Source organism: Eublepharis macularius, chromosome 5 (assembly GCF_028583425.1).
Source record: "Eublepharis macularius isolate TG4126 chromosome 5, MPM_Emac_v1.0, whole genome shotgun sequence".
Taxonomy (NCBI): domain Eukaryota; kingdom Metazoa; phylum Chordata; class Lepidosauria; order Squamata; family Eublepharidae; genus Eublepharis; species Eublepharis macularius.
In genome coordinates, this window is record NC_072794.1 from 4937133 (window position 1) to 4964067 (window position 26935).

The window sequence follows — 26935 nt, forward strand, 5'->3', positions numbered from 1 at the left end:
CCCCCATTCACTCCAACCGCACCACCTCTGCACCTAACAGCTCCAGCTGTACCGTCTCAGGTTCATTCACTTGCTCATCAAAGGTCACCAATGCCCTTCAACTCTCTATATTGGACAAACAGGTCAGTCTGCAAAAGAATGAATGGACAATAAATCTGACATCAAAAATCACAACTTTCAAAAAAATAGTAGGAGAATAGTTCATTCGGCTAGGACATTCCATTGCTGACCTAAGAGGAGCAGTTCTCATGCAGAGAAACCTCTAAGGAAATTTCTAAGGAAAATTGCGAGGTTGTTGAAATTGAGTTTATTCGCAAATTTGGATCAATGGATCACCCAAGGGTTGAATCGAGACATAGGATTTTTCTCACAGATGCTACTTTTCTGCACTTCGCACCCATGTGCAGTCAATCTCCTAACAACATGTATTATAGCTAGCTTCTTGATAGCTTACAATACTACCACTCTCTGCCTAGATTATAAGGACTCCTTCCTTTTTCCACTCTTCATATCTGACAGAGATTTAGCTAGTGGTCTTTAAAGTGCTGCTGGATCCACATCTTGCTCTTCTACTACAGACCAACATGGTGGGTATCATCTGCATATTGATGGCATCCAGTTTCATAGCTATGAATAATTTCTCCTAAAGAGGTTGAATAACATGGGGATAAGATTGCACATTGTGGAACTCTACAAGATAATTCTCATACTGAGGACAGCTGGCCTCTAATAGCAACCCTTTGAGTTTGTCTGAGTCCGAAGCACATGTCCTGATTGTCAGACTGTGGCTAGATAATGTCCTTCTTACAGGTTCTCCTTTACAAGCAAACAAGAGTCCATTGTTTGAATAAGGAAACTTTACTGTAGAAATGGTTCATTATAGTCCACTGTCCTGAATAGGAGACTCAGGATGGTACAAGATCATTGTTACCAATGAAGAGCAAAGCATGAGGCACAAAGTAACAGTTCCCAGCTGAGCCAGCCTCCCCCCACAGTTCTCAAAACAACATCTTTCAGTCTTGGGAAGCTGGATTCCGTCAAGGCCAATCTGGGATGGAACGTTGTTAGACAAAACAATCTCGTTCGGTGAGAAGTCTGCTTGGGAACTTGTGCACCTATGGGGAAAGCATTTAAACACTAGAAGCATTAGAAAATGGAGACAGTACAGCTCATATATCCATTGAACCTGACACTGATACCTACTTCTGCCTCCAAACACTTCAACAGCATGGCATAGTCTACTGTATCGAAAGCTGCAGATAGATCCAGGAGAAGCAACAATGAAGCATGGCCTTTGTCTACATTCAGGTAGAGGTCATCAACTAAAGCCATCTCCGTCCCATAGCTTGGCCAGACAGAAAAGCGTCCAGAGCACAAAAGTTGTCTCAGAAGGCCTGGAATTGGTCGGCTACTGCTCTCTCAACCACTTTGCCCCAAAAGGGCAGATAAGAGACTGTTCGATAATTAGCGACATCTTTTTTTTTCTAAGGATGCTTTTTTAAGTAGTAGGCGGATGACTGCCTCTTTGAGAGGCTTAGGGGAAATGTCTTCAGATAGGTTGCTTCCACACATCCTTAATGAGACGGCCTGCTAACAGAACTTTGGCGGGTTATGTCACTCATTATATAGGTCTTCGTTCCCCATGTGCGAGCAGGTCGTCATGATTCTGGGTTTTGAGCATTTTTTGTGAAACTTGTTCTGTTTTCATTTTTGATGCCACTTTTTTCGCACGATTAGCTAACGTATCAATGCATCTGGGGGCTTTTTTGTGCTTTTGAAGTGCCGTCCCACAAATCTCTAACCCCTCCTCTTGCCATTAGCCCTCCCACACAAGCGCCTGGCTCACATGTGCGAGTATAAGTCCTCCTCCCCCTTTTTTAAAAACTTTTTAAAATGGTTCTTGCGCTATTACGATGCAGTGCTTGCTACATTGGATCACTCAGCAATCAGACTATCAGTTTAGAAACAACATTGGGAACAGAATGCCATTTCTGATTTTATTTCAAATGAGTATTGAAGCCTGTTGGTTTGGAAAATATAACAGCTCCTAGCAGCGCTTCCCCACCATTCCCGCGCCTCTCCCCATGTCATCAGTCAAGAGAGGGATGGGGAAGAGAACAGGGGCTCCCTCCTCCTCTGATCCCTCAGCCACTGCTTGGCTTGTGCCTGGCCCTCCCAAGACCCCATGGAGGCGGCGGGGAGCACCATCTCTGCTGCTGTGGGACATTGGCAGGGCCTCGCCACTGCACTGAGTCTTCCTGCAGCCTGTGGTGAGCTCTCATTTTGCCCCCACTTGCTTCTTATCCCTGCATACTGCGCCTCTGTGGGGATAAGGAGTGAGTGCTGGGGAATATGGTTTGCCTTTTATATAGTAGGATATGAAATCGTGCCATTGTGCTACTCTGTTGTTTGCATATTTATTAAACACTTTTGCATTTAAAACTTTGGAAAATCAAGGGTAGAGAACAGAGTACTACGTATGCCCAGTTTCTACAGAAACTGAAAGACAGGACAACGATATAGTGCAATCCCGCGTGCGTTAAAAAAAAAAGAAGGAAAGTGGGGCGGGACTGCACCAACATCATTTGCGACGAGGTGCAGAAAGAACGTGCTTTCTGTTTTGGGACTTTTTTTCCCTTCCGCTGTGAACACACACAAGAAACACACGAGGATGCTGCGTATGGAAGGTGAGTTATGAAAGCGGGTTGGGAAGACTCGGCTTCAGGACAGAGAAGGCCTGGAAAAAAAAAAAAAGAACATGTGGAAGCGACCATAGTGACTGATTTAAAATAGACATCAAGGGCTCTTTGAAGTGGTCTTTACAAGATTTTAGTAGATTGGCAGGCGTTCCATATACAAGTAGTGGCCTCCACAAATGCTAGAATTCTCTCCGTATCCATCACTGTAAGGGGGTCAAAATTATTCAGAAACGGACCGGCGGGTGCGTGACGCATTGCTTCTGCTTTGTCTGTATTGCAGCTGAAATCCAGATCAGCATATTAGAGCCATTTTTATCAGCAAAAAACTTAGCAAAGGTATCATAGCTGATTGTCTATTCTTGAGCCAGTGAGTATTCAGATTTAGGAGTCAAAAGATGTTGAGATATCCTAAACAGTAGGCACAGATGTGAACCAGCTGATCCAATGGTTGCAGAAAAATAACATTTTTTGCTGCTATCAGTACTACTTCATAGGGCTTTGTTGCATGTTTTATCCGATTCAGTTTAATTTTTATGCTGTCTTTCTAGACATCTTCCATCCCTCTTTAGATCACCCTGCTCTGTGGTTAAGCACAAGGCTGGCTTCTCTTGTGAGGGTGGGAAAGGTCGGTGAGGAGCAGTCTTGTCGATAGTTTCACGTTCAGTGCTTCTACCATCACTTCAATGTAGCCTGTGTTTGGAATTCTAAAATTACCCAAAACATTTTGGAAAGAAGAATCCATGAGCCTTGGAGGTGGATCATTTTAGCTGGGCCTCCCATTTTATGGGATGGCAAGGCCCTATTCACCCTTGCTTCAGCAGATGATGGTCAGTCCATGGTTCAGGCTGAATCTCCAAACCTGAGAGAATACTTTCCCTCAAAGACTCAAAGCAAAAGATTACATCCAAGGTGTGGCCTTTTTCATGTGTGGGTCCTCTCAGTATTTGAGAGAGGTCGAGGACCGCCTAGGAAGCTATAAAGTGCTGGGCCAGCCCAGATGTGGAACATTCAGAATGGATGCTGAAGTCACCCAGAACTATCAGTCTAGGTGCCTCCAGTGCCAAGTCCAAGAGTATCTCTGCCAGCTCAGAGAAGGTGCTTATTGGGGAAGTGGGTGGCCATTAGACTAATAGAACATCCAGTTTATGACAAGGTTGTACTTACCTGTAACTGTTGTTCATCAAGTGGTCTTCTATACAGGCACACATGGGATCTGTAAGTTCATGGGCCAGCTAACTTTCTGCTGTCTCTCTGAGCAGCGTCTCAAACTCTTCTCCTCAATTTCTCAAAACCCCTCTTTTCCCTCTAATGGACTCCAAGTCTCATTGGCCCAGCATTCTACCCACTCCCATTGGCTGTCCCTCTGGAGAGGCAGAGCTGGAGCCAGTCCTGCCCATCACATCATCTTTGATCTTTTTCAGTGCATCATCAGTAGTGGACAAAAACAGGTCTCATCCTTGAAAAGGAAGGTCTTCCAGTGAAGATGCAGACGGAATCAACTGGCCTTTAGAAGCTGAGTCTGGTGCCAAAGAGTCAAGTGGATGAGGAGACCCATTCAGGGCACTGCAGTTCTTTATCTGAAGCTGTCTGACCTGAGTCGGTGGAGCCCTTCAGTGCTGACTCTCAAAGTGCCACTTTCAGCCATGATGCCATTTAATGGCATGTTTTTGGCTTGAACTGTTGCAGACCACGCTCTGTAAGGTGTCATGGTCTTTGCCTAAGCAGAAGAGGGCATTTCTCATGCCCATTGGATAGGGCCATCTTTGTCCCAGAACAGGAATGTTTCTTAAAGAGCGGCTTTGACGCCATGGAAACGCATACAGGAACAGATCCAAGGAGTGGAGAGAGAGACATCCTCCTTCAGTGGCAGCAAAAGAAGAACAGAGGAAGGGAGCCTCTTGCCCTTCTTTTATAGCTGTGCCTGGGGGGAAAGAACATGAAAAGTCTAGGCATGCATCTCACACCTTTAGGTGCTTTGAAACATTTGCGGCTGGTCTGCACATACACAGATCCCATGTGGGATATCTCTGGACTGCACAGAAGACAGTGGCCATTTCCACACACGTTGAATAATGCACTTTCAATGCACTTTAGCAATCCTTTGGAAGTGGATTTTTTGTTCCACACATGGAAAAGCAGTTACAAATGTTCACGAAAGCGTATTGAAAGTGGATTATCCAACGTGTGTGGATGCAGCCAGTGTGAGGAGCATATAGTCAATGCACACTATCATTTGTATCAGGAGTCCGCAGAAATTGAAGTCTCATGGAGTCCACTAGCAATCCCACTTCCCCTGCCATCTGAGCATGGTTTGGTAGAGGACTGCAAAATCAGATGGAGTTAGCCAGGACAGGCACACCACATCATTTTCTTCCAGTCATATCTTGGTTATGCAAGCCAGGTCAATTCCCTCCTCTTGCAATAGTGCAGCAAGGCAGGCAGATTTGTGCCTTACTGATCCAGCAAAGAGAAAGTGGGGGAAGTGGGGAGGGCCTTGCATCATTAATTCTAGGGATGCTACGGAGGTTGGGCAAGCAACAAATAACCTTGCTTGACATTGGCTATCTTTGATAATCCCCATCCCCATATCTACCAGCTCTTGTCTGTACTGGAATAATGCATTCATCATACATCCTGTTGTAGGAGGAGATAGCCACCACAGTAGTAAAGATATATGTGAGGCAATTCACATTCAACATGCTAGTATCTACAAATAACCATATCATACTCCCAAGGTTACTTCATGGTGTATTGACGTTAAACTTGTCCAATGGGTGTTGTTCTATGCCTGCTGCTCCTGGTCTTCAGGTCTAGCTTCTGGTGTATACCTCCATTTTTAGAAGTGGGTAGGAGAGGCCGAGAGCCACGTGCCAAGAGCCCCTGTGCTCTTGCCCTTCGGCTTGTGCCTCTGGTTGGGCACTAGGTTGTTTAAATTCACCTAAAGGAGAAGAGAACTAGCAATATCTTGCTAGTTCAGATAATGTGGCCAGGATTTTGTTTGCCACTTCTATGAGGTTGGCAGGTAGTTGGGGCTGGACTCACTGTAGCCGATTTCCTGTATTCTCTTAATGCAGGCAAGAAGCAAGCTTTCTCAGTTGCAAGAGAGTCATCAGGAAGCCAGTAGAAGCATCGATCAGTATAATGAAACCCTGAATGGCATCCACAGTGGCAGCATGACCAACTTGGCAGACCTGAACGAGGGAAACCCACAGAAAGACAGGGGCAGCTTTGGAACCTTGGTAAGGATGTTGTTATTTCTGATAGCCCCAACTGGAGAGTTTGAAGCTGAGAAAGAATGGCTCGCCTAACGCCACCTAGCAAGTTGCTAGTAGAGGTAGCATTTGAGTCAGAGGCTGCCTGGTTCAGAGTTTGGTCTCTTTGATGCTACATTACAAGGGGCCATTCCACCAGCAGATGGGTTCCTGCAAAGGACTCTTCAGCCCACTGTTATGGGCCATATTGCAGGCAGATCCTCCTGGACACAATTAGGTAGGTTGGCACATGGAAGGACATCCATCTAATCCCATCTGAACAAAAGATGGTGAAACTGAGCTGAATCTGAGGACGGTGCTGAATTCAGATGAGTGGTTTGCTCCGTGCAGCCCCCGGCTTGGGGTGAAAGTTCCCCACTCACTGCCAATCTTGCTAGGATTCATAATTCTAAAGGATGTTATTCAGCAGGAAGGTGGGGGAGAGGATCCTGCTTGCCTGATGTCTGGCCTGCCTGATGTTTCTGCTTTTCATTTATTTAGTACACTAGCCCAAGAACAATAGCGGATAAAACCAGTAAAACAAATACAGTATCTTAATATATTCCAGTTTTTAAATTAACAGTTTTAAATAACAATAATGTTTAATAGTAGTATCAGCATTTAAAACCCCAATAACGACATATTCCTGTTTATCTGTATTTGACAACTTAAATATCAGACTCAGATTGCCCAATGTTTCCATGTTTGATGACAGGATGACCCATTCAAGAACAAGGCCCTGGTGTTCAGCAGTAATACCCAAGAACTGCACAGAGACCCCTTCCAGGCTGAAGACCCATTCCGGTCAGACCCCTTTAAAGGAGCAGATCCCTTCAAAGGCAGTAAGTATCAGCTGGATGGAATGAGCCAAGTGGAGAGGAGTGTTTCAGCACCTTCTGTCCTGATCCCATTAATTGCCACTCTTTCTCCTTGATCTGCCCAGATGATCCGTTCCAGAATGACCCTTTTGCAGAGCCATCGCCTGCAGCAGCTGGTAAGCCCCACACCCTCTTCTGCTGAGCCCTGACCGTTTTTCCTTGATAGGAATTGAAAAGTGTCTATCTTGGGAGCAGAGTGGGGGAGCAGACCATAGGATGGAATTTGCTGTGCCTTCCCAAAGAAGATGGATAAAATCTAACCAGATACTGTGTCCACTCATTGTATTCAGGTGCGGGTGCTAGAATTCCTTATTATAGCTCTGTTGGAGTACCTGTGTCATCAGCAAAAAAAAGGCAGGGTTTTCCATGGAATTTTGAAAGTTTAGCAATAGGGAGTGGGCTTAGGAAGAGGAGCAGCAAGTCATGGGGTTCTGTTGTAATTGTTCGCCTACGGTCTTCAGTACAGTCCCACATTGGGAACTGCGCTTGCACAGGCCAGCCGCTTGGAACAGGATTTCTTTCGCTTACAGGCTATTAAGAGGGGCGACTTTCCCCGCAAACCACTCTGAACCGGTTCTTCCCACTGAAACAGTCACATGGTTGAGGAGCTCACCCCCTTCTTTCCCCAATTTGTTTTTTGCCGCCCCGAGAATCGGACGTCTTCTTTCTCTCTCTTCAGCTTTGGCTTTGTTCACAGTTATATTGTAGATAGTTAGTTAGTAGTTCAATGTTATAGTTATTAGAGTAGTTCAAGTTAATTCGTTGTAAGATCTTTGCTGGGGGTGGAATTGGTAAGTTACGATTTCTCCCCCCCTCCCCTCACGATCCGGGTCTTGGAGGAACAGGGAGATGGCAGATAAATCTTTATTCAAGTGTATGGAATGTGGGACGAAAATGGCCAAGACCGATTGCCACTTGTGCTTGGCATGCTTAAGAGAGGGCCACATTGTGGAAAGATGTAAGCACTGCCAGTTGTTCACTTCCAAGGCAAAAGGGGATCGAGCCTCCCGATTAAAAGCCATGCTATGGGAAAAGGCCATGTCAAGCACCAGTAGCCCAACAGCAAAGATATCTGCCCTGGCAGAGTACACAGCACGAGCCATATCCAAGCCAGTGCGGGAGTTGGCAGCAGCCTCGGATCCGATATCGGCTGATGTACTGTTGGGTCCAAGTGCTCGCCCTCGAGGTAAGCATCAAAAACATTCAGTCTCAAGAAACCTCAGCATCAATTTACTCACTAGGTAATGTCATCCCACTCGAAGGTAGTCCCCCGAGATCTATGGAAAGGACTTGGAGATCTCTGGCACCGACTGGAACCAAGGAGGCTCCTTTGAACCCGCTGCCAAAGAAACATAAAGACAAGTCCAGTCTTTTGGAGCAGCCACAACGCAAATCTTCGAACCACGTCAATCCACCTGTTCCGGTGCTGCATTCAATTTGAGGGCAGAGATGGCTATCCCTCCCTGTGGGAGGTCGAGCTTGCAGTCACCATTGTCTAGAGAAGAAGCAAGGATGGAGATGGGATCTCAACAACAGATGTATCTGGCTATTGAACAGATACCAATGCCCACCGTGGTGTCCTCTGTACCCACCGGTTAACTATTCCTATGATTGGGACCTATATCCGACTTTCTTGTACTCAGCTTCAGTGTCAGAACATACAGTCCCGGCAAAGACTTCTCACTGCTCAGATCCGAGCTTGTACCCTTGGTTGCATACCATCATCTTGAACCCAAGATCGGACTCAGGGTCGGAACCAGGTGTCAGTCCCTGGCAGTTAGGTCCCTTCAAGTTCTCCACAGTTCACACGCAGGTGTTCCAGTTGAAGCAACTTTATTAGAGATCCATTCAGTTCAGGGCGTTCACACAAAGGTAGCAATTGGCAGAAGTGACTGTTCAAAAATGGGCACTAATAATTGTAGGGAAACTTCCCGCCCTTTGGGTCCGTTGACATTCTGGTGCGAAACCCCAAAGAGTTACATGGGAACTGATTAGTTTAGGCTAGACAGAGTACAGAATGAAATCATCACAGTCTAAGAAAAGATACATTGCTCGCTGCCCGCAGCTTGCATCCAAGGACACTTGCTCCAGAAGTGAAAGTAAATACTTTCAATAGATAATACACAGCCCCACTGGCTCAGTGCCTTGTAAGTTAGCAGTTTACACACTATCAGATGATTTATACAGAATACCACCTTAGCAAACAGTGATGATCAGCACAATATGTATAACACAATATTGGCAGGTATGCTGGCATACGTGACACCAGGGGTGGAAGGATCAGAGCACAGCCTGACCGTTACGTCAGATCCATCACCGGAAGAGACCGGGGGTGACTCGGAACAGAGCTCACCCAATATTGACTTCAAACTATACTCTGAACAGATGTTTCACTTGGCAAAGTCACTAACATTGACGGGTCAGCTGTGCAACAGAAACCGAGAGACAGTATCTTGAAATACATTTATTCAGATACTTCGGATACCGTGACTTTTCCTATGATTAAGGGCTTCATGGAAATCGTGGACAACTTGTACCAAAAGCCTGTGTTTCATCGGAGGAGGTTCCCACAGGTTGATCTTTTTGCTATACAGATCATTGCAAAAGCCCCCAGATTTTGTTCTGAGGGGGGATGAGGTAGGCATTCCCTAGGGGATGCCTTCCAAATTCGGTGGATGAAGGAGTTCTATGTGTTCCTTCCCATTCCACTGATCCACAAGGTAGTTTGCGAAGTGCAGGCGGATCCGACCATGTGCAAACTCATAGCTCCTTTTTGGCCACGACAGCCTTGGTTCTATATGCTTAAATGCCTGGCCAAGGGGCAGTTTGTTCACCTACCATTGATACCGGACTTGCTCACCTATGGCCGCACTTGACATCACGACTTGGGTCGATTGCACCTGTCAGCGTGGTTTCTCAGGCAGTAGAGAGGTCACAAATATCCACCAGAAAGTCCTATGCATCTAAATGGAATAGGTTTGTCCTGTGGGCGGACAGCAGAAAGACAAACCCAGATACATGCCCCTTATCTGATACTTTCAACTATTTAGTCGAAAGTACAAGCTTTGGGGTTGGCATCATCGTCGATAAAAATTAATTTACCAGCCATCTCAGCATTCCACAAGGGCATTGATGGGAAAACAGTCTTATAGCACTATTTATCGAAATTGTTTTTAAAGGGTTTATATAACCTATACCCCCAAGATCCCCTGTAGTTCCCCGGTGGTCTCTATCCTTGATATTAGCTGAATTAATGCTGAAACCATTTGAACCGATGGCGACTTGTCCTTTGTCCCTTCTTTCTGCAAAATAGCCTTTTTATTGGCAGTCACATCAGCCAGGAGAGTTAGTGAGCTTAGGGCACTTAGTATAGACCCTCCTTTCCTTTAGATCCATCATGACAGGGCAGCGACGCACACCAGTTGGAATTCTTAACTAAGGTGGTTTCCAGGTTTCACGTGTCACAAACCATCTCTCTCCCTGTATTCTTTCCCTACCCTGCCACCCCCCAAGAAGGCACGCTACACGCATTAGATGTCAAGAGGGCTATTTTATTTTACAAGGACAGGACTCAAGCCTTTCGTAAGGTCTCGTCATACTTTGTTTGCCATTCAGGTCCCCAGAGGGGCAAAGCTGCATCCTCTCAAACAATCTCAAGGTGGAGATGGTATGAGCAATTAGGCTGTGCTATAAAGCAGCCAATGTTCCTTGCCCCTTTGTTCTTCGAGCCCACTCAACAAGGGCACAGGCAGCTTCAGGGGCATTCCTTTGAGGAGTTTCTCTTGTGGACATCTGTGTCGCACAGCTACATGGTTGTCAGGGGAGACCTTTGTGAAGCATTATGCAATGGATGCCAACTACTGGAAGGAAGCAGCAGTCGGCCAGGCAATCCTGCAGTCTCTCTTTGCCTGAGATTTTTACCCCACCACTGGGTGAGTAGCTTGCTATTCTCCCAATGTGAGACTGCACTGAAGAACGTAGATGAAAACATGGTTGCACTTACATGTAACTGTTGTTCATCTAGGTCTTCATGCAGGCTCACGTCCCCGTCCCCCCCTCCTGCCCCACTGTGAACTCTGACTTAATTGGGGAGTTATGGTGGCACAGGAGAACTGAGGAAAGAAGGGGCCGACCTACCCAGCCACGTGACCATTTCGGCAGGAAGAACTGGCTCGGAGCAGTTTGTGGAGGAGGTCACACACACACCCTTAATAGCCTGTAAGCTAAATAAATCCTGTTCCGAGCAGCTGGCCTGCACAAGTGCCGTTCCCAATGAGTGCCTGCACGAAGACCTAGATGAACAACAGTTACAGGTAAGTGCAACCCTGTTTTTTCTCCCTTTGGACTAACCCACTAATTATGTCAGAAAGCCAAAAAGGTTTCATTTGTCCCTTCTGGGTGCTTTATCTCTCTGCATGTTGTAGTTAATCTGCCTGTTTTAATTCTTCTGCCAGATCCATTCGGAGGAGATCCGTTTAAAGAAAGTGACCCATTCCAGACTTCTGTGCCAGAGGATTTCTTTAAGAAGCCTGAGAAAAGTGATCCATTTGTCTCTGACCCATTCTCAAAAAATCCTACATTGCCCTCTAATAAAGTAAGGAGGGTGGGGCGGTGGCCATTGTCCTGCACAGAGGTGTGTGAGTGGTGTGTGAAGGCTTGTATGTGGTCTGCAAAGACTTATGAAGGGGAGGGGGAGGGGGGCTGTGAACAGTCCCTTTCTCTAGTGCGGAGAGAGGCAAAGCATGCCCTTCATTGAATGTCCGTGACCCTTCTGTTCTGCTCCTGTGTTTTAGCCTCACGGCTTTGAAAACTGCGATCCCTTTGTGTCGTCGAATCTCTCTTTGAAAGGCCCAGGTATGATCAATGACCCTCTTGACCGGCTGACTTCTTACGTGGCATTTTCTTGCTCCCTTGAGCTGTTCTGTGGGTATTCATACAGCTTTGGCCTGAAGGACTGGTGTGCCGTGGGTACTGGGACCCAACTGCACGCAGTGCACAGCAAGCCTCTGTCAGGCAGCGCTGCAAAGGATCCTGGCTTGCCGGAGCATCCCGGGCCAAGCCTGCCAGGAGCCTGTTCTCCAGCGTAGATGTTTAAAAGTCACAGGCTTGTTAACATCTTGATTTCAGATCTTTTTGAGACGTTAGATCCCTTTGGCAGCGGTGCTTTCAATAGCAGTGAAGGATTTGCGGATTTTAGCCGAATGTCAAAGGTAAGTTTCTTCCTATCTAGATGGTCTTTAAGGGCTGCCTGGACCTGAATCTTGCTGTTCCAGATTATTGACACTTTTTAAAGACTGTCCTTTTCCAACAATGGACAAAGATTTGGCTACCAAATGTGTTACAATTTAACTTGATGCCCCTGAATCTTTTAATATTCCTCGCCTTGAGGACCCTATTTGAGTAGAAAAGTGGAATACAAATATGTTAAATTCAGTAAATAAAAATAAAATCTGGCAGTACATGAGCATGTGAAGGAAGTTGGTTTTTTGCCTTGGTGGTTTTCCTCCAGCCTCTAAATGGGTGAGGGGATAACAGCACCACCTTGCACCAGGCTGATACTGGAAATGGCGGTCACTTTAGGACAGAATCCTAAATGGATCCCTCCTCAGCCGTGAAACCCACTGGTGGCTCTGAGCAGATTGCTGTCTGCCTGACTGCTTCAAAGGGTGGTTGAGTGCGTGCCTCCCTCTCGGTGTGTAGGAAAGAATCCACTTGACAAGAGGCGTGCAAGGAGCATTTTCTCCCACTAGGGGGCAAAATCTGTCCTTTCTCTGAAGCTTCAGCTTCGCTTGGCAAGAGCCTCCAGGAGCCTCCAGCGAGCAGCTGGTTCCTGCGCAGGGTCCCTGCTGAAACAGGTGGTGGCCCTGATGTGCCAGTACGCTCCTTGTTCAGTGCTGGGGGGAGAGGGAGCGACGTGCTGGGCCTGGCTGCTGAGCTCCGGCCATGAGCTGTGCCTGGCTGCTTCGGACATCTCAGCTTTGCTGCCTGAGCAATGCAAACATCCTTGGAGAGCAAGGGGAAATCTTTCCAAATTCCTGGGTCTGTTTCTGTTTGGCTTGTCTGCCATTCCTGCACTGTAAATTGAGGATCTGGGCTCCTTCTCATTCTCAGAGCAGCTGAGTCCAAGTGTCTCATTACTCCATGTGTGTGATCTAAGTGCTGACAGCCATCCTGTGAAAAGTCTAACTGGCCCCGGGCTTGCATATCCCAGCACACTTTCACCTATTCCCTGGTGCTATGCATCATGTTATGTCTGATGCTGCATAAAGTTTCATGCACAGTTTGTGACGTGGCTTGATGAAAGACCTGCTTTTTAAAGTGGGGGGTGGGGGGCAAAGTCAATAGCCTTTGCAGCTGTGTCTGGTTTCTCCCAACTCCCTTGTGCTGAGCCTGCACTATGTTGTGTGCATCATTCCAAATGATGATTTCAGTGGTGAAGCAGCAGACTGGATAAAAGATAAAGTTAAGCTACTAGGAGCAGCTTTGCCCACTGAGCAAGCTTCACCACTAAGTAGCATCTGAGCCTCTTTTCCCCAGAGCCTAACTCTTCCCCCAATCCACAGCGGCTTGAACTGGCCTCTATTCTGGGCTCTTTCTTGCAGCCACCAGCTCCAGATCTGTTCAACTCCTCTGTTGGAGGGGGTGGCTTTTCAGATGACCCCTTTAAGAGTAAGCCAGACACTCCTGCTCTACCACCAAAGAAGAACATGCCTCTGAGGCCCAAGTTATCAAGTGGTAAGTTCTCCTTTCTTTGAGGCATTTCTTCTCCCATCCTTAGGAACTTGTGGCAGGGAATAGTTGACTTCTTCAGCAAGGTGTGCTCGGTTTCTCCAGCACTCTTATAGGAGGCCTAATGTGCATACATGCCTTTGGATTGTGTGTAACCCCTTTCCTCCTTCTCTTCCATCATAGTTGTCCTGAAGCGCTTGGCACAGCATTGTGTGTCTGAAAACAAATGAGCATTCCTTCAACTTAAACTGTTTTATGTTGCTTGCTTGTATTTTATTGGATATTAATACAGTATTTAATCAAATGCAAGACTAGATTTTTTTCACAAGCATGCCCTCAAAAAAAGAAGAGGTATTCAAGTTACACTTATGCCCAATAACAATTGTGTGTGTGTGCACAAAACATTTTAAGGGGTTGTCTTGCATGCAGGGGCATCCTTTTTTTTTCTTCTATCTTTTCAAGTAAATTTGGTAGCATTTATTTATTTATACCGTCCTCCCCAGTGGGAACCCAAAGTGCCTTACAGCATTCTCCTCCATTTTATCTTAACAACCAACCCCGTGTAACAGGTTAGGCTCCATGTTTGGTGTAGCGGTTAAGAGCAGCAGGACTTTAATCTGGAGAGCCAGGTTTGATTCCCCACTCCTCCACTTGAAGCCAGCTGGGTGACCTTGGGACAGTCACAGCTCTCTCAGAGCTCTCTCAGCCCCACCCACCTCACAGGGTGTTTTGTTGTGGGGATAATAATAGCATACTTTGTACACGACTCTGAGTGGGCGTTAAGTTGTCCTGAAGGGCTGTATATAAATCTACGATGATGATGATATTGCTCAGCAAGCTTCCATGACAGAGTGGAGATTTGAACCTGGATCTCCCAGAGCCTAGTCTGACTCTCTGCACCATACTGGCTCTCATAGTACTAGGGTAATCAATGTGTCCAGCCTTCTGTTGCTCACAGCAGCCAGTGAGATTCCCCAGTGGAAAGCCCAATAGCAGAGAATGGATGCAGTTACTCTGTCTCTGCAGTTGTCTCTCCACCCCCACCCCCACCCCCCGCCCAGCAGCACCTGGTGTGCCCTGCCTCTGAACAGGAGGATTACTTTGAGCCATTTCTTGTCCCAGTTCTGTAATGTCTGATCCTCTTTTAAAATCATCTGAGCCAACAGCCCTCTTCACTTCTCGTTGCAATGAATTCCATAAATGAATTATGCATTGTGTGAAGAACTTCCATTTACCTGTGCTGAATATACTGAATATATTTCATTGGGTGATTTTGAGATGATGTGTTATGTGAGAAAGAGAAAACGTTCTCTCGCTGCACTCGCTTTTACACACTGTAATCCTGGTCCCTGTATTGCTCAAGAAACCCTGCTGGCCTGGCAAGTTTCCTTCTCAGCAACATCCAGAACTGGTCAGTCCCTGGTGTTGCTTGACATGGAAGGATTCTGTCTAATTCACCTGTATGAACACATGAAGCTGCCTTATACTGAATCAGACACTTGGTCCATTGAGGTCAGCACAGTTTACTCAGACTGGCAGCAGCATTCCAGGGTCTTGGGAGGAGGTTTTTCACTTCACTGGTCTTTCATCTGATTGTTTTAACCGGAGATGCCGAGGATTGGATCTGGGACCTTCTGCATGCCAAGTTGATGCTCTACCACTGAACCACAGCCTGTCCCCAAAGAGGCATCCTTGCTCAAAGACTTGTTTTGTGATATGGGAGCTAGCCTGTGGGGGGGTGTTCAGAGAATCTTTGGAGGGGTTGCTAAGGCCGGATGTTGCTCCTTTTGACCTGCTCTTGACTGCACTGCAGATTAAGTGACAGAAGGCCCAGTGTCATGGGGTGGGGGTTCTGCTTCCAGGTCTATCTAGTGCCCGCTAGGTGCTGCCCAGAGAGGGTGGGCCTGGTTTCTTGTGGAGTCATGTTGCGGGGGGGGGGGGGTGTTGTCCTCTTTGTGTTTGGAGTCTGTTGCAGCCTGTCGGTTTAAGCGCGCTCTCTTGGAAGTTCCAGCCGGTTATTAGGATTGCTTGTTCGTTTTTTGCTGATAGAAATCTGTCAGAGCTCACTGCGTACTAGTTTCTAGGTAAAAGATGTTGAGTCCTCAAAGAGAGAAACAGATTTTTTTTTTTAAGTGCAGGAAGTCTCTGTGTGGGTGTCAGTGATTGTAAGTCAGTTCAGTCTCTCCGGGGCTGCTGCGACCGTGGGACCAGCTGCACCAGCTCCACCCAGAGCCACTTCCTCTCGGCACCCTCCACACTGCGGTTAGAGCTGCACTGCTTTCCAGCGATATCAAGACAGAGCCTTTGCCACTCACCACTGAATGACCTTCAGCCTCGGCTGATATGTGCCAAAGGCCGGGGACCTTCTGTGTTGGGAGAAGGCGGTTCCAGAAACTGTCCCCTTGTTCAAAAAGCACCTAGTTGGTCTTCGCAGTGCCGGTGCCTGCCTCGGAATGCTTCCTCGTCCATTCATTTGGCTTCCCCTCACTTTTCTCTCAGATTCAGACAAAATGCCTCACTCGGGCCTTGTCTGCTTCCCTGTCTTCTGCACTGAAGGAGGTCTTGCACGTCTCCACCGTGAGAGGGATGAGCTTATGTGCATTTCCTCTGGAGATGCATGAGGCTTAGCGGTGGCGTGATGGTAGAAGCACTGAGGAGGAGAGAGACCGGAAGGCTATGGGAAACCCACTGGGCACTCCGCATTGGTGCATCCCAAAGCAGAGACCAGAGCAGGCAGGAGGAGTTCTGGAGTGCAGAAAGAGGCTCCCTGTAGCCCAAGTCCTTTGCTGGCAGAAGAACCTGGGAAGTGTCTGTCAAAAGGGTTTAAAGTTTTCCTGCCTTCAGGGATTCCAGGAAGGAGGAACCCTTCCAGCCCTTGAAGGGTAAACAAGAACAGCCTGCAAGTTAATTTCATGGATTAACTTTGCAAAGGGCCGTGCCTGCTTCTCTCCCCCTCCTCTAGTCACGGACAAAACGGACTGTTTTGTTTTATGACAGCTCCTAAAACAACAAAGCAACCAACATGTTTCTCACTTGTGGTTGAAAGGAAGGCAACCTTTACTGTTTTCCTCGGCAGAGTTCTGAAGCAGGCGGAGCTGCACTCCTCTTTCAACCAAAATTATGTGGCTATTGCAGATGTTTAAAGTTACAAAACACCAAGACAAACTGAGGCCATGGTGTATATGCGTGCGGCAGAGAAGCATACTTCCAAAGTGGTTTGTTACCAGTTTTTAAATTTAGATCACACTTGAGATGATGGTGAGCATAATGGCCCCGTTCTTGCTTCTTGCAAGCTGCTGCTCTTTTGCAAGTTGGTATCTCATATAGGTGATTCACACCTCTGCTTTTCAGGGGAGGGCCTTGGTTCTGTTCCCACACCAGGCCTGAGTATTAACACTTTCCATGACATGCAAAAATAACAAGGCTTCGAATAGCTGAATACCATGACACTGTATTGGTTCATTTGGACAAAGTTCTGTGGGCAATAAAAGAATAGACTTAGCGACTGTTTTCAGTATAATGCACAAGCTTCCAGGTTAAACAGAATTCTTCCTCATGCTCATTGGACTAGAAATGAGTCAGGGAGGAAGGAGATGCTTTTCAGGAAAGAGCCAGTGGTTCATTTCAGTCTAAAGAAAAACCCTTTGCAGATTCAGAATTGCTCCTTGTGTCAAAGATCTCACCTTACCCAAATGTGTGATGGAAGAACAGAGAATCCATGCTTATATTTCCAGAGAGAGAGACAGAGACAGAGAGAGGCTCCGTTATATTGGATGGGTGGAATTGGTGGGCTGGGAATGCTTAAGAGTGGCTAGTCAGAGCCTTGGCTAAGACTCCCAAACCATGTGATCACAGGTACATGCATCACCCTTGAACTTTAAGAATATATCAAAAGGGCTGCCTGTGTAGAGCCTCCCAAGGGCATGACTGCAAGCCCAAGACTAGCGGAGAGTGCTGTGAGCTGGAAGCCCATCTTCAGAGGGGGAGAAGGCGATGCAGGGCAGAGGCATCTCGTGACGGTCAGCATCAGTGTGGTGGCGGCGGCAAGGGAACAGCTTAGCCACAATTCTGCCTTTTCCCATTCAGGATCCAATAGGGTGTGTGTGTGTGTGTGTGTGTGTGTGTGTGTATGTATGTGTGTGTAGGGGATCACTTGCAAAGTGAGGTGTCTGCTGACACTGCCAGCACCTCTTTATTTACTTCTGCTGTACAAGATGGCACTAGAGATTTCTCTTCTACCACTTTTCAGGTGTTCCCCGAACTTTCAACTTCCCAGGATCTGGGGTGGGAGGTTTCTTTTGAAAAGTTGGAATATGATGCGCACTGTGCAGGGCTGAACGAAGTCTTTTATCAGATACAGAAAATTTAGCTGGGAGATACAGGTGAGTGATGGGACACGTCTCTAGCCAAGACAAGGTTTTGACTTGTGAAGGGATTGCCTGAGATTACACCAGGATTGGGGTAGGGGCAGAGAAATTGCACCTTCCAAGGATCACTTCCGTTTTCCTTGATTAGACTCTTCCAGATTTGGAGAAGGGGCTAGAAAACCACTTTCTGCCCTGGAGATCTTTCCTTTTTAGTTTTCTCTTTTGACACACCCAGCATCTTTCCCATGCTGCAAACAGCGACCTCAATTTAGAGAGATCGGCGGAGGGGGGGGTGCATGGGTGGGAGAGAGCTGCTGTTTGAGAAATGGGACCCAAAACCACCTTGAGTACATAGAGCAAGAGACATGTTTTTGGCATCCTGGCCTCAACAGGCACGGTTCTGTTTTGCATGTCGAAGGTCCCAGGTTGGTTTAATCTGGAAGGACCTCCAGTAGCAGGGCTGGTGAAAAGCGGCTGCTGAGCTAGATGTCCTGGCTCGGGAGAAGGCAACGTTACATGTTCCGTGGTAGTGCCTGTGTTTTGCGTGCAGAAAGCCCTAGATCCCATCCTCCGCTTCTCTGGTGGCAGGACAGATCAAGCCTTTTCTCAGCCTGAGACTTGAACAAGCTGCTGCCTGTTGGTGGATGGACACAAAGCAGCTTTCTGCGCTCATACATGTAGAAAGGGGAAGTAGCAGGGATGCAAGTGGCAAACCCTGCACAAAGGTGTGGATCTGAGGCTTGGACCGGCACAGCTATGAGTGCGACTGTGTGAATGAGCCAGGTCTTGCTGTGTGCCTCCACTCACCCAAAAGCATAGGAATGTTCCCCGAGTCAGACCCCATGCTCTTTGCTCTCAGCTGGCTGGGGCGATCTCTATAACAAAGAGATGGGTGGGGTTGCTGTCTTTGCAGCTTGACAGCGCTTGCTGTGGCAAACGGTGTTGTTCATCTTCATTTTGCTGAAGTGAGCCCTCAATGTGGTTTGTGTGCAGTACTTGGGCAACTGCTGAAACTGTTGTGGTTTCTCATAAGGGACATGTTTTGCTTTGGGGGGGGTGGGGAGAACTTATTTCCCCAAATCTAGGAGCAATCAGTCAAGCATAACACTACTTGAAATAGTAGCAGTGTGTTGTTCTCTGTACTTTAGGACCCCCTCCCCCCCCCCCCCAATATGGTGAACACTTTGCCTTCCTAGAACGGGGGCATGAGGGTTAGTTGTTTCTGTGGTCAGTAACTCCCTCTCTTCCTTTCCCCCTCCCTTCCCCCTTTTTCTTTCAACCCTTCCAGGTAAAAGTACTCCTGTAAGTCAACTTGGGTCTTCCGATTTTGCCAAGCCCCCTGATCCATTCCAGCCGTTTGGGTTTGACAGCAGTGACCCGTTTCAAAGTAAAAAGGGGTTTGGGGACCTATTTAGTGGAAAGGACCCGTTTGCTCCTTCCTCTTCAAGTAAACCTCCTAAAGACTCTTCCCTTGGGTTTGCTGACTTCAGCTCTGTAAGTTAAATTCTTTCTCTCTGAGCCAACAGCCACTTTCTCCTGTCCTTGCAGCACCTTTTTCTGGGCCATTTGTGGGGGCGTTTCTGCTTCAGTAGCACTCTTTCCTTCTCTGCCTTTTCACTGACTTGTGCCTCTTGGTCCCTTAGGCTGCCTGCTCGCTTGCCTGCCTTTCCCATTAGTTAGTTCTGTATTAATCTGTATGTTACAGACTGGCTTGCCAATAAAAGAGCTCTGAGTGTGATGCTGCTTGTTGGAGAGGTCCATCTGTTTGCTGCCAGCATTCCTCTAGTGTGTGCATGGTGTCTCTTCGCTCCCCTCCCTCTGGCAGGACTTGACTTTGTACTGAGTTATTCCATTGGGGCTGGTAGGGGGAGCTAAAGCTTTTCAGCTTCTAGCAATGGTTCTGCTTACAATCAGAGAGGATCTTTGCTCAGTGGTGTAGAAGCTTTGCGTGGACAAGGTCCCCAGTTCAAATCCTGGCATTTCCAACTGAAAGCTCTCTGGTCATTGATGCTGGGGGGAAACCCTTCAGTGCCTGAGGCCCTAAAGAGTCAATGCAAGTCAGAAAGGACAATTTTGAGCAAGGTGGACTCAGTATATGGCATCTTACTGTTCAAAAAAGTACTTTCTGGTTTGAAGTGCACATACAAGTTAAAATGAAGTGTGTCTGTCCATAATCAAAATTATCTTTGTTATAAACTGGCTTGGTTTTAATTCAAATGGAAGGAAGGATAAAAATATTGGGGCATCTGCAAATATCAATATAAAAAAACCAGAATGGCTTGAAATGCTTCATATTGGTCTCTGAATGGGCTCGCTATTGAGCCAGTAATGTTCAAATGGAAGTTAGTAAAATATTTCATCTAGGAAAGGGGAACGGGCCTCAGATGGGGAGGGGGCTGGTCACAGAGCTTCCAAGAGAGCTTCAGGAGGGATAGCCCGGCTCACAGGCTGGGAGCTCACCTGGTTGCAGAAGGTCTCAGGTTCAGCGGTGAGCGAGCATCTCTAGCAGCAGGCTTCTGCCTGGGACCTGACGCTGCTCAAAGCCAACACTACTGAGCAAGGCAGATGGGCTCACTAGAGGAAGCAGCAGGGCTGCGCAGCTCTGGGATTTGGGTTACATACGTCAACCATTACCAGTCCAAGACAGCTGAAAGGGGTTTTAAACAGAGAGTGATTAGAGTGACCCAGGATTTGAGAGCCAAGGCTGAAGAACCTTGGAAGGATGCTGAGAGGCAGGGTTGGGATGTGTTGACCCAATGCAGATGTTTAGAGATGGGGAGGGACCGACCGGCTGCTTGCCTTCAGAGCAGCCGTGTGAAACAGCACAAAGGAATTAAAGTAGCATGTCCGACATGGGGGAGCAGGGTCAGCCGTGGAGTGAGATGCCCCAGGAAGAAGCTACAGGATCTCCTTCCTCAGTGGCTGGGTTGGCGTCTGTCAGGGATAATTTAAGACAGGATCTTCTACCTGAAGGTGAGTCCCAAAAGGCGTTTCCAGCATGCATTATGAGGAACGAGATGTTTAAAGTTTGTTTCCGGATGGTAGATTTGAAATGAATGCTAGTGACAGAAATTCCAGAGGGTGCTAAGTCTGTTGCAGCAGAAACCCCCTTGTCCCCTTCAAGGCCAACAGATTTATTGTGGCAGAAGCACTCAAAGTGGAGCCAGATGCATACATCGTGTCTTCAGTTGGCAGATGGGGCTGAATAAAAGATTTACAGATTGTGAGATCAAAGAGAACGAAATGCAAGAGCTCCAGCCTGTAACATCCCTTTGCAAATTGTATCAATTTGTATCTTGTAACTTGTATGAAATTGATACAAAGCAATGTCCCTTCACAGCAACAGTGATTAGCAATAACAGCAACATAATCTTGCTGGAAAACTTTGGTCTCAGTTGGGACCTAGATGAAAACAGTAAACAGGACTGATATATTATAATGCAGCAATTCCACACTGCGCTGTCCTCTGAACTTCGTTCATGCAAGAAGAGTTACTTCCAGGACAGGGACTCCGAAATGTCCTCCCTCTGATTTTTGAAAGCTGACATTTTGATGTTAAATTTCTGTCGGTTTATTGTTTTGCCTAGAGATGGATACATCTTGTCCAGGAGATTCAGCAGAAGTGGGCTGTAGACTGCAAAAGCTTTTGCCATAACAAATCTATTAGTCTTCAAGATACTGCAAGATCCTCTCCTTCTTAGGGAAATAAAAGGGAAAAAATTGTCCCAATGTGTTTGCAAACCTTCACAAGGAGAGACAAGCTTTGTTCACTGTTGTACAGCTCAGTGGAAGCTGCGGTTTAATATCTGGTGGGGCTGTTGGGCTGTTTGATCATTCATCAGATACAAGCAATGTTGTTTCTGCTGAACGAACCTTTTAAGGTGCCTGAGTTGATCCTTCTATCCTTTTGTTCTCACACTGGCAAACAGAAAGGCACATAAAGAGGACTGGAGACTCATGTACACTTCAGTGCTTGTATGGAGGCACACACATGCACACACCCCTGCTCAGAAGGGATTGTGCATTGCTTCAGTGGAGTGGGGGGGGGTGGACTCTAGTGCATAGTGTTGGATGCGTACACTGATCTGATCCCTCCATTGAAGGCAATGAGAGAAGCCACAGATATACCCAGTAGATTTGGGCCCAGGTATGTTCCCTCCACCCATGAGGAGATCACTATACAGCTAGTGGTGTTTCTTCCTGTCAGCTGGTATGGGCAAAGGCTGTGTCTGCTGAGATGCAAAACAGCCAGTCAGACACTGGGACTCTCCATTCTGAATAGCGGGTAAATATTGCCAGCCAGCTTTTCCAGCCTTTAAGAACAGACTTCTAACGTTGCGAAGGAATGGACTCACAAGGCCATCTTGTTTCTTCTGGTGGGTGCCCAGAGGTTGGGAAAAACCCCTCAGCCTTCCCGAGTCTCCACTCAGTGACGCTGCTCTTGTCCCTCCTTTCAGAGAGATGCCAAAAACAAACTGGGTAATCCCTGCTGCCACCAACAGCGCTCAGGGTGTCTCCTAAATGAAGTCACATGTCTAGCATTCCGTGTCTGTGTTTCTGTTCAGAGGCTCTGCCTCACTGCCATGCTTGCCCACTTTGCTTCTGCAAACTAGCATAGTGGCAGTCTATTACAACTGGACAATTCTGAGCTGCCGTGTTCCAGAGGCGGTGAGCTTGCCTGTCCCCCCCCCCCCACATGCACACACACACCGCAATACCACACTTCAGTTAGCAAGTCTGAATAGGCGAAGTGTGTTTCCAGAGATCAGGCATTCAAAATAGAAGAAAGTTTAATAAATGAATAAAAAGAATACACATGGTTTGTTCAGGCATTCATGCAGAGCAAGGATACAAAGAAAAGGTAAAAACACGCACCTTTCCCATCACTCAGAATTTATCCTAAGTGATGCTTAATTAAGACAGTCTAACGACTTTAAATAGCAGTAGTTTAAACATTAGTTCTCGTGGTTTGAATTTCTCCCCATTGTCCCTTCCTGTGTGGACAAGAAGGTAAAAGCTTCTCTAGGTAAAAGCCTTAGTCCTGCAGGGCACGTGGCTCTCTGGCCAAAGCCATGGAAAAGAGAACTGCTTCTCTGTGTCCAGAGAAGGTGTCCAGATTTTGCTAGCCAGATGGTAGCTTCAAAAAGTGAGGGGAGTCCAAGTTTTGCAATCATCCACAGGCAAGCTCAACCCTTTCCATCCATTCTTAGGACTCTGATAGCACCCCAAGGATAGCTAAAAAGCAGGGGGCAGTGAGTTTTGTACCAGTTCCCTATCATTTTTAGGCTGCAAAAGGAAACCTGATGGAGATTCCCCAGTAGCTCTAGTCCCTCCATGCCTTTCCAGGCATCACGGGGACCCTGAGAGCACGCTAGCAGGTACGCTCCCATGGTCGCAAGAATGGCTGGAAAGGAGAAGCTTGCTCCACCTCTTTTCATTTCTCCTTTTGGCTTTGATTGTGTGGTGGGCCTGCCCTAGCAAGCATGAACTCTCTCCCTTAAAGATAGGGACAAGAATGGGACCTGAGAGGACTCCTAGTCCTACCCCGCCTCTTTCCTCCTCACTGGAGTCAGCTGTGCTGCCAGGGGAAGTACCATGCATGGCTGCTGCCAGGCTCCAGCAGCCTTTCCCTTCCTGGCATTGCTGCCGTTACCTCTCTCCTATAATCGCCATCCTCACATCCTTCTCCATCTGCCCATCTGCTTTAGCACCTCCTCTCTTCCTGCTTCTGCCTTGCTCCCTTTCCCCAACCCACCTGATGCTGTTTTTTCCTTCTCCCTTCAGCTGCTCCTGACTCATATGCCCGTGTATGTTTGAAGCAGACTATGAGAGCTGCCTGAGATCTTGGTCTGCATTTTTCTAATTTTCTCCACTGCTACTGGGTGGGGGAAAGGAGAGGGGGTGGGAAAGGCAAGCACTGAGCTCTGACAGAGTTTGGGTTTTAGGAGCCCAGGTGTCCCAAAGTCTCAGAACTGTCCCAAGATCACTTTGCATCATTAGGAGGGGTTGCCAGAACATGGGGCTGACTCCAGGCAGCCAAGGACCCTCTAAGCCCAGACACCACTGGGAGGGGAGCAGCTTGCTGCTGCAATTCTTGCCTGCCTGCCCCTTTGCCAAGGAGGCAGCCATGACTGCTGCTGCAGCCACCTTGTTCCCCTTCTGGGGGCAGGGAGAACCACAACGCCTGTTTCTCCTCCCTCCCTCCTCCCCCATGTGGCAGTGGGGGCAAGGCCTGCTGACTCCTCTTTCTCTCCTGCCTACCTGCAGTTTCACCAAGGGATGTGTGGCAGTGGTGACTTCTGTTATGGCTGCTTTTCAATAGTTGGGGAGTGCCACTGCTCTTGCTCCTGCCTCACACATGGCAGGCAGATGGAGCATTGGTGCAGACAGCGCTGTTGTTAATGGGAGCATTTAACACAGACACCTCCATTTTTTTTAATGTTTTCAGATTTTTTTTGGTTGCCCACAGACTTATGCATAGAATCCTTCAGAACACACAATATTACAATCATACAATTATTGCTATATGTATGAGCAAAAAAGTGGCTCTACTCTGGTGGTCCAGTATCCGAGACCAGTTTTTATTATTTGACATTATCAAAAAATAACAGACAAAGCATCAGCAATCCCAAAAAATAATGGACAAAGCATCAGCAAGCCTATTATTCTTCCAGAAATGTGTTCAATGTTCATGTTAAATTACTGTATATTCTAAGATTAAGGTTGGAATTCGGTGTTAGAACTTCTCATGGTTTGTTGCCACTGCAAATATGAGTGATCAGGCAGGAGAGAGATCCTGGCCCCATAAGCATGGTCTTAAGTTGATCCAAAGCTCATACAATTGCCAAGCAGTCTTGTACTCCAGACAAGTTTCTTCCCCTTGGGATGAACCTCCAGGTCAAATATGCTGCCAGTATTTGGTTCTCTTATGTTCCTGCATCAAAACCAGTCCCAGGCCTCTGTTGGAAGCATCTTTGGCCAAATAAAAATGTTTGCTGTAGTCTGAAGCCTTAAGAATGGGCAAGAAAATTAAAGTTCCCTTCAATTGGTCAAAAATGGTCTTGACACTCCTGGTTCCAGGCTACCTTGTCAGGCATTGAGTGTGTGAAGTGTGGAGGCAATACTCCTGAACTGGGAGCTTAAATCTGCAATAGTGCCTTTGAGAGCCCTGACCTCCGGCTTGGTTTTAGGAGGTACTCAGTTCTCTGTTAGTTACACCTTGTCCCAGATTCGTATGATGCTCTCTTGTGTCCTAAGTACACTGCTTATGACAACTGACATTTGTTCAGTTCGAATTTTAGACCTGCTTCCTGTGTAACACACGACATCCGGGCTGAATGCTCCAAGTGCAAATCCAAATCTTGTCTAAAAATTACAATCTCAGTAATATAAGCCATGACATGCTCTTGACATCCCATCCAACAAGCTGGTTCACCAGCCTCTGGAAGGATGCTGATGAGTTCCTAAGCCCAAATAAAAGTACAGAAAACTCATACAGATCACACAGCAAAATACCTGGGTTCGCTTTTCAAATTGATTTCCAAATTGCTTTGTGTTCTGCACAGCGAAAGGTTGCATCTGCTATAGAATATATTTCGCCCTGGATTATCTGTGGCTTTTTTCCTTGTGCACATAATCCTGCAAAGTTAAGATGACTTTTTTGAAGTGAAGAATGCTTTCTTCGGTGTAAACCATGGCCCTGCCTTTCACCCTCCCCTTTATCCCCTTTATCCCTCTGTGTTCTGATTGGTTGAACAAAGTGTGCAACAACACCGTTTCCCTCCCTTTCTTCCACCTCTTTCTCCCTCCCATTCTTGGCTGTCATCCTTTTTAAAAAAATGTTGCAATTATGTGTTGTGTGTGCATGCTAACCTCAGCAGTATGAACTAAATGATCTTTTCACCAATGCAACTTACTTATGACGACGTTTTGCACAGAGGCATCTGTGTTTTCTGTATTATTTTAGTCCAGTTTCCCCCCCACACCCCATTTTTAATTATTTTTTAAGCAACAACATTGCAAAAATTAAATATTTTAAAGTTGCAATGTTGGAGGGAAAAACACTCAAGTGACTAACAGAAGTATTATTCAGAGAGCCCTGAATCCCACTTAATATTTTAACGTTTCCTTCCAGAATATCTCAGCCAATCAATGCACAGAAATATTGTAATTGTTTGTTATGTGTTTGGGAATGCTTGCTAACTTGGGCTGCATGAAGTAAATAGGCTTCTCACCCACACAGGCTATTTAGAATGACATTTTGTTCAGGATTGTTTTTCCTATATTTTTAGACTACTCCCCCCCCATTTTAAAAAAAATAACATTGATATGTTGCTTTTTTAAAAAAGATTTCCCTCCTGAATGCCTCAACCAGTCACCACACAGAAATTTGGTTAAATTTGAAGCTCAAATAACACTGTCCAATCATTGACAGCCTAGTACAGTATAAGGTAGAGGTTAACTACAATTTCCTTTAACATCCCAGTGTTACAATGTTGTAACACATGTGCAGAACAACAACAAAAAAACCCTGCAGATGAAATCACTGACATCGTCTTCCCCTCGAAAAGCCCACAGCAGAAATGGGGCGTTTTTCTAAGTACAGAAATGAAAACCAGGCACTGCTTCAGTCCTCAGATGCGGAATTACAGAAACCCAAAGCGGGTCTGATCCTCGCTTGCCAAATACCCAGAAAGCCCTCCGTAAGTGAGCACGCGGAAAAGTCCAAAGATTCACAGTCAGCGTCACTTCAGCAGGCTCTGGCATATCCAAAAAGTGGGCTCTCCCTGGGCGTAGGGTGAGCATTTGGCTTTGTGATAGTGTTAGTCTTCCTGTAGTCTGTGTGAAATCTAGTAGAATGGTCTGGTTTACCAACACAACAGGTGATGCCCATGGACTCATGGAAGGCTGAATCACTCCTGACTCCTGGCATTTCCTGAACCTTTTCTCATATCATTCAAAACTTTCCCGTTCACTTTGTAAGATGAACATGTTGTAATGGGCAGGTGAGA

At 46.8% G+C, this 26935-nt stretch overlaps 1 protein-coding gene across 7 annotated transcripts in view; it reads left to right on the top strand.

Moving 5' to 3' along the window:
- The window catches only part of EPS15L1 (epidermal growth factor receptor pathway substrate 15 like 1), a 61406-nt gene that overhangs the window by 23798 nt on the left and 10673 nt on the right, over positions 1-26935 (top strand). For 3 of the 7 annotated variants that reach the window (XM_054979603.1, XM_054979605.1, XM_054979608.1), the window contains 8 exons: positions 5774-5938; positions 6666-6792; positions 6894-6944; positions 11283-11422; positions 11622-11682; positions 11956-12038; positions 13431-13563; positions 19213-19418. In XM_054979603.1, coding sequence (XP_054835578.1) covers positions 5774-5938; positions 6666-6792; positions 6894-6944; positions 11283-11422; positions 11622-11682; positions 11956-12038; positions 13431-13563; positions 19213-19418 — 966 coding nt within the window. Of the gene's footprint in view, positions 1-5773; positions 5939-6665; positions 6793-6893; positions 6945-11282; positions 11423-11621; positions 11683-11955; positions 12039-13430; positions 13564-13740; positions 13821-17806; positions 17940-19212; positions 19419-21511; positions 21887-26935 lie in introns of those variants that run through there. The other 4 variants (XR_008597032.1, XM_054979604.1, XM_054979606.1 and 1 more) reach the window with 4 other exon arrangements.